The 8,182-nt window shown below is 33.8% G+C and overlaps 1 protein-coding gene across 1 annotated transcript; it reads left to right on the top strand.

The window, feature by feature from the left end:
• Window positions 1-103: 103 nt before the first annotated feature.
• Window positions 104-5,430, top strand: fis1 (fission, mitochondrial 1). Its single transcript, XM_051899406.1, has 5 exons — window positions 104-267; window positions 811-943; window positions 1,056-1,132; window positions 1,782-1,887; window positions 4,645-5,430. The coding sequence occupies exons 1-5, from the start codon at window positions 121-123 to the stop codon at window positions 4,743-4,745; spliced, it is 564 nt and encodes a 187-aa protein (XP_051755366.1). The 5' UTR covers window positions 104-120; the 3' UTR covers window positions 4,746-5,430.
• The last annotated feature ends 2,752 nt before the right edge of the window (window positions 5,431-8,182 follow it).

An 8,182-nucleotide genomic window follows, 5' to 3' on the forward strand; every position in this document is an offset into this window, starting at 1 on the left:
TTAAAAAATATAGTAATATGGTAGTAATATGGTAATGCCATATTTATCCTGTATATATAGCACATGCTAATCATTCAGTGCCATAATATATATTAAAAAAAATACCATGGTTTATTAAAAATGGGAAGATGCTGTTACAACACTGAAACGAACTATGGCATCATCACAGACTTTTATTTTGACAACTTCGCGAACACTCTAGTGTTGTTTTTTTCCGCGAACATGGAGGCGATTGTGTCAGATTTAGTGGCACCAGAAGATCTAAAGGTAAAACATTTTATTCTTTACTTTAGTGACTGTGAATCCAAAATGACATAGATGTCGTTTTGATAACAAGGTTGTATGTTGTATATCGGGTTATAATCCGGGGTTTCGATTGACGCAGTTCTACTGTACATCATCAAATCAACAACAATGAGCATGACGTATATGTTGTACTGATGTATCCTCAACTCATTAATAACTCATTAATAACTCAGTAAGTTATTGACTTTTGTAATAGTAGACTTCTATTATAAAGCCTAAGCTTTCTGGGGATAAAAACCTATTAACCTATAAAACACCTATTTTATTAGTTTTGTGGCTTTAATTTTACACCAACCGTTTCACGTAACGTTACTATTTAAATGGAAACCGATGTTTCTCTGCTTTAATACACGATAGAGGTCAAAGTCTTTCTAATAAGTCTTCTGTAAAAGTTAGTGTGTGTTTGTCGGCCAGGGGGAGCACATGATCCTAACATCATCCTCCCACTGATGCAACTGAGTGAATGTGATTCCCATCCAACTAATGTGACTTTTTGTCTTCTAGAGGTTTGAGAAGAAGTATAATGCCGAGCTGGTGAAAGGACCCGTTTCAAAGGAAACCACTTTTGAGTATGCCTGGTGTTTGATCAGAAGCAAGTACACAAATGACATTGTAAAAGGCATTCAGCTTTTGGAAGGTAAGTGCTTCAGCATGTCTTAGTTTTTGGTTAGTTTTGTCCTGCTTGAGCTCCAGCAGTAATGTTTTTGTTTTAAAATTTAGTAAAAAGTGATTCAATATTCTTTTACCAGATCTGGTTCATACAAGCAAAAAAGACGACCAGAGAGATTTTCTCTTCTACCTTGCTGTTGCAAACTACAGACTCAAGGTGGGTTAGCATTTTTCCAGACAAATCCATTTTATAATCTGGGATGATGTTGTCACTGCTAATAAATGTATTTTATATCACATTTCTTTGTCGTCTAATTAAATCAGTGTTTCTCAACTTTGTTCCTGGAAGCCCTGGTAAAAATGACTTTACTGCATAATTTCAAAATGAGATCAGATCATAAGTCACTTTATTGTCACGCCATCATATAAACAAGTGTAATGTATAAACGGTTCAATCAGAGTGCCAGATGTAGTTGTACTAGAAGTAAATTTCACCAAACCTGTCGAGTACGTCCCGTTTATATTTTACCCCAAAAGCATGGGAAATGCAGAATTTAAAAAAAAAAAAAGTGTTTTCATATATTTTAATATGTAATTTATTCCTGTGATGCAAAGCTGAATTATCAGCAATATTACTCCAGTCTTCAGTGTCACATTATCCTTCAGAAATCATTCTAATAATAAGCAGACGTAATGATAAGGGAGACGTCCGGAAATGTTTTTTTATTGCAGGGCCTCCAGAAACAGGGTTTGGAAGTACTTGGATAAAATCGAGTTTTTAATAAAAAAAAAAAAAAAAAATGTAATCTCTCTCCCTTGGTTTGCTCTCTTTACCACCCTGCATCAATCTTTTCTTGTTCTCTCAGGAGTATGAGAAAGCACTGAAGTACATTCGTACTCTGCTGAAGAATGAACCAGGTAACAAACAGGCTCTGGAACTGGAAAAACTCATCGACAATGCACTAAGAAAAGGTGAGATACAATGGCATTTCAGCCAGACAAGAAAAACATCAGTCAGTGGCCTTTTTAAATAGGATTTTGTGAAACACTACCGTTCAAAATTTTGGGGTCAGTAACATTTTTTAAAGGAATTAATGCTTTTAATTCTGCAAGGATGCATTAAACTGTTTAAAAATGATAGTAAAGACTTTTACATTGTTACAAAAAATATATATTTCAAATAAATGCTGTTTTTTTTTTTTTTAACTTTCTGTTCATCAAAGTATCCTGAAAAATTTTTTAAATTCCCCCCAAAAATATTAAACAGTGCAACCGATCTGATTTTATATATATGTATATATATATATATATATATATATATATATATATATATATATAATCAGACATTAGATGGCAACTTCTTGATTCTGTAATCCTATTATAGTACTTTTAACAAATAAAGAAATTGTTTTTATATATATATATATATATATATATATATATATATGTGTATATATTACACATACATACAGTCAAACCATAAATTCATATATTGATATATTTTTACTAGTGGTGCAGCCTGCAGGACACTATAGTTCATTTATGTAAGTGTGGATAGCAAAATAAAGTAAACTGTGACATATTATACCCAAAATTTCTTCATACAGTGGACTACCAGTAAAATTGATAAAAATTTGGAACTAAAAATTATTCAGACACTTTGACCTGACCATGTTTTGCTGTTATCTGACATAATTAAGATTATTTTTCTGACACAGTTTAACTCTTAGATCTTGTCATATTTTATTACCATTTTTTTAAACTATAGTGAATAAACTGTATTAATGAAATGTTCAAGGTGTCTGAATAAATTTTGGTTATATATATATATATATATATATATAATATACACACACACAGTGGTGGTCAGAATTATTGACACCCTTGGTGAATATGACCAAAGATGACTGTAAAAATAAATCTGCATTGTTTATCCTTTTGATCTTTAATTCATAAAATTAGCAAAAATCTAACCTTTCATTAAAGGAAAAGAATTGAAAGTGGGGGGGAAATCACACTATGAAATAAATGTTTTTCTCCAAAACACACTGGCCACAATTATTGGCACCCTTTTATTCAATACTTTTTGCAACCTCCTTTTGCCAAGATAACAGCTCTGACTCTTCTTCTGTAATGCCTGATGAGTCTGGAGAACACCTGACAAGAGATCAGAGACCATTCCTTCATGCAAAATCTCTACAGCTCCTTCAGATTCCCAGCTCCATGTTGGTGCTTCTTCTCTTCAGTTCACTCCACTCATTTTCTTTAGGGTTCAGGTCAGGGGACTGGGATGGCCATGGCAGAAGCTTCATTTTGTGCTCAGTGACACATTTTTGTGTTGGTTTTGATGTTTATTTTGGATCATTGTCCTGATGGAAGATCCAACCACGACCCATTTTTGGATTTCTAGCAGAAGCGGTCAGATTTAGATTTTTTATCTGTTGCTATTTGATAGAATCCATGATACCATGTATCTGAACAAGATGTCCAGGACCTCCAGCAGAAAAATAGGCCCACAACATTAAAGATCCAGCAGTATATTTAACCGTGGGCATGGGGTATTTTTTATCCATGTGTGCACCAAACCCATCTGGTGGGTTTGCTGCCAAAAAGCTCTTTTTTTTAGTTTCATCTGACCATAGAAGCAGGTCCCATTTGAAGTTCCAGTCGTGTCTGACAACTGAATATGCTGGAGTTTGTTTCTGGATGAGAGCAGAGGATTTTTCTTGAAACCCTCTAGAACAACTTGTGGGGATGTAGGTGCTGTTTGATACTTTTTTTTTTTTTTTGGCTTTCTGAGACTCAAGACTCAAGTAATCTCTGCAATTCTCCAGCTGTGATCCTTGGAGAGTTTTTGGCCACTCAAACTTTCCTCCTCACTGCGCATTAGGACGATTTAAACACAGGTCCTCTTCCACGCAGATTTGTGACATCTTTAGTTGATTGGAACTTCTTAATTATTGCCCTGATAGTGGAAATGGGGATTTTCAATGCTTTAGCTATTTTCTTACAGCCACTTTCTATTCTGTGAAGCTCAACAATCTTTTGCTGCACATCAGAACTATATTCTTTGGTTTTTGTGATGAATGATTAAGGGAATTTGGCCTTTGTGTTTCCTAATATTTATACTCCTGTGAAACAGGAAGTCATGGCTGGACAATTTCATGTTCATGATCACCCTGGTGTGCTAAAAAAAATGGAAATATGAATGGAAATATACTTCAGAGATATTTTACTCATAAAAAATTCTATGAGTGCCAATAATTGTGGCAAAACATTTATTTCATAATGTGATTTTCCCCTCACTTTTAATTCTTATTACACAGAACTACTTATTACACAGTATTACACAGAACAGAACTGTTAAACAGAGAGAACAAACTAATTAAGAGGGAGACTGTGTTCTCAGCACTGTCAAAATAAAAGTCCCGCTTCCGACACATCGGCCAAACAGAGAAACTTGTCAGTCAATATGATAATTAAAAAAGGCCAATTGTTGGCCGATATATCGGTTGACCACTGATAACTAGTGGCAGCATCTTGAATCTCCCAGGATATAACAGCAGGAATGGTAACATAAATAAATATAGACCTCAAGCAGAATTTGATGTACATGTAAACATGTACATGTTATTAAAAGTACAAGTCACAAGTGATAACAGCAAAGCAAAAGGTAGTAGTGAATAAATCTCAGCAGAGAAGTGATCTTTTTTTCCCCATTCTTTTCAGATGGCTTAGTTGGCATGGCGATCGTTGGCGGTATCGGATTAGGTGTGGCCGGATTGGCTGGTCTTATTGGTTTGGCCGTGTCCAAAGGTGCAAAGTCCTAATATGGAGAAGAAGCGTACTTTGATTCCTTTCATCTTCAGAAAACAGACTTAATGATTTCATATATTCATATAATCACATAAATCCATGAGGAAGCCTCCCCTTTTTTTTATTTTGTATTATTCTGCCATGTCTTTCATAATAAAATAATATCTTACCTACGTTCATTTTGCTTTATGATTCTCCAGTTTTTTTTGGTATGTATAAAAATGTGGGGTTGGACTAAACTAAAAAACTGTATGTTTTTCCTCTGAAACCTTTAATTTATTAATGGAATTCAACTACAGAGGCTTGCCAAAGATTTGCAGTACTGGATAAGATGTATTGTAATAGCATGCTTTTTTTTTTCTTCTTTTAAATATATAACTGTATTTACACTATAGGTAATCAATATTTTGATAAACTTCAGTGATACCTCATATATGTTAAAGAATTAAAATGTGTGCTTACTAAAGTATTAAGGTGTATTTACATGCTTTGCACATCTTATTTGACTGGTTTGATTTGGAAGTGTCATGCCTTGTAATTCATTTTCTTCGTCTTCGTTGTCAGCACAGCTTGTCACCTGTCGGTTTAAATGTGCTTTCAACTGTGACGTGTGTGTACAATGTTTTATAATTTCTGCCCCTGGATTTCGTACTGAAACATAGAGCTGCACAATTAATCATTAAAAGATGATGATCCTGATTAAGATACCCACACAATCTTATTTTTAAATGACAACGATTCATCTGTCTATTAAAGGTGCAACAGGTAATTCTCTACAGAAACATTTTTTGTTATAATGGTTGAAAATCTCCTCATATCTTGATAGCAATCACTATGTTAAACAGTCTAATTGTATTTTTATATAAATATATATCGTCTGTGGAAAGCGTAGGACCATAAAATGCTCATCCAATCATTATATTCGTTCTAAATGAAATAATACAATGTACTACCTGAAAATTGTGCTGTCATGCGCATGTGTATTGCATGTTCAGTCTATAGGCACGTAGTGTTTTTATTTACAAAGTGACATCGCCAACTACTGGCCTGGCATGATTAATACAGCGTTTTTAGTCGTTTTGATGGGTCTGTGTGAACGGGGATCTTTTGACCACGCTGTACGCGAAAAACAAAGGAAAAAGGTTTCCGTTTTAGTACATTGTTGTAGTTTTTTTTTTGTTGTTGTTTTACATTCTTAAGCGATTTTTTTTTTATTATTGAAAAATAAACAAATTTACATACAAAATAGCATTAAACAAACAATATTAACAATTTACAATTCTCAAAGGGCAGACATAGTTGCAAATTACAATATGTAACAGAGATGAAGTCTTAACAAATCAAAATCATGAAAGGCAAGGGAAAAAAAAGAAAAATAATAATATTTTAAGTAAATAATTGAATGCTCGGAATTTCACCTTTGTACTTAACCCATCAGTTAGTGCACACACATTAGGAGTAGTGAGTAGTAAACACACACACACACTGCAAACTGTGGACACACACACCCAGGGCAGCCATTTTTTAATGTGGAGCCTGGGCAGCGATTGGGAGTTAGGTGCCCAATTGCTCAAGGGCACCTCAGTCATTTCCTTCCGGTATTGAGAATCAAACTGGCAACCTTCAGTCTGACTCTCTAACCATTATGCCACGACTGCCCCCAAACAATATAGTAAAAAGAACAACATTTATAGAAAAATAAGTTCTTGCAAGGGGTAGCAAGAAGCTATAGGGCACTTAGCTCATTGTAGAAACTGGCTACTGTAATGGCTTTTTTATTTGAAAGGGTACAAAGAGAACCAACAAAAGCTCATTAGTAAATTAAGGATAGGAAGGAGGGGTTTTCAAAAATCTGCATTGTGAACAATCTCCCTTAAGTACACCAAACTTAATTTGTTTGAATTCAAGGGGATTTACACATGTTATACATGCCATTTTACTGCAAAATTGAGACCAAAACAACTTTAAGTTATTACAATTTTTTTTTTTTTTTTTTTTTTTTTTAGATGCTGAGTGGTTTCAATATCAATTTCACAAAATTGACAAAAGAGTTTTCTCCAATATCAAATTTTGATTTAAGGAATTCTTTAGATTGGTATATGTCATTCATTATTTTAAAAATTAAGTTATTTCACTTCAAGGAGACTTGGAAAGGTAAGATAATTCATTCTCATTTCCTTCACCTCTTTCGGGTTAAAATCTTTGAAAATATAACAATGTTTAATTCGATTTGGATGAACTCTGTCAATGAAAACGCTTCTAATATAATTGTTGTTACATTTATGATCTCAAATAGACAATTTACACAGACAAGGAGATGGGAGAGAGAATGCCACAGTGTAGTGTGAAAGAATCTCTTTTACCAATAGTACCATGTTTTTTGGTATGGCATTTACAACCATGTAAAACTCTTTAGGGTGACATACAAATCCATGGGTCAGACAAAAAAACATTGTAATTGAGAACATTACTATAGTTGTCCATCATGTTCAGTAGGGGAAAAAATTATATTGAACCCAGATTTTGCACAATAAAAAAATACTCACAAAAATAATCACAATGAACAAATTGTGTAAGAATCATGAACTTATGTTCATCACAGACCTTATTTTCTGAAATAATCCAAAAGCCAGGGGAAAATCCTAATGGGTTTTTGTCAAGGGAATCAGGGTGATGAACTTCCGGGTTGGCCTACAAAATATGTCATCCCTGCACCACTCTATATTGAATCATTCATTCAAACCAATTTTTTTTTTTAATAATTAATTCAAGTTCATTAAATATTTTTAATAGATTGCAGCAATTAACATTTTGTCAGAACCTCTAGTAAACTACGTTATTGTTTAGTTGTCTATTCAGAATCGTGGGATAATCTTGATCTCCATTAAAAAAAAAAAAACATTGCTGGAGAGGCCAATGAGCCTCTGATTATTTCATTATGTCCTAATTTTACTGTATACTTTATACTAAGGCAATTTAAGGTATTTTACTTTTACTTTATAAGGTAATTTATCTAGACTGGTCTTTTGATTGTGTCAGTATAAGAGAGGGTTCCCACAATCATGAAACACCCGGAAATAGCAGGGCATTTTAAAATTGTGATTTCCAGGCATGGAAAAGTCATGGTAATTTCTAAGGGTCTAAAATATTTAATTGCCTACAGAATTTGCTCTTACTGAGAGCAATCTCTATAAAATCACTGAAGACCTCTTAGTCAAAAGATCTTAGGAAAAACTGATCGTAGAGTTTCTGATGCGCTCTGAAACTGCTGGTTAAATAGTCACTCACAAAGTTGTTGTCCTCCGTGCATCATTAGCTCAGAGGCTCTCAGACATGGGAGTATCTCGAACATTGATTTATGGCAACAACTATCTGACCTTGAAAGTAACAAATTCCCTTTAAAACATGTTTATTTAAGATAATAGCTGATAATGGCATCCAATTTAATGTT

Source organism: Ctenopharyngodon idella, chromosome 7, assembly GCF_019924925.1.
Source record: "Ctenopharyngodon idella isolate HZGC_01 chromosome 7, HZGC01, whole genome shotgun sequence".
NCBI lineage: Eukaryota > Metazoa > Chordata > Actinopteri > Cypriniformes > Xenocyprididae > Ctenopharyngodon > Ctenopharyngodon idella.

Excerpts from the sequence above, each read along its gene's own strand:
- fis1 (XM_051899406.1), top strand. The coding sequence starts at position 121 with ATGGGAAGATGCTGTTACAACACTGAAACGAACTATGGCATCATCACA. Across the intron at positions 944-1,055 it reads AGGCATTCAGCTTTTGGAAG|ATCTGGTTCATACAAGCAAA; the intron begins GTAAGTGCTTCA and ends TTCTTTTACCAG. Across the intron at positions 1,888-4,644 it reads CGACAATGCACTAAGAAAAG|ATGGCTTAGTTGGCATGGCG; the intron begins GTGAGATACAAT and ends CATTCTTTTCAG.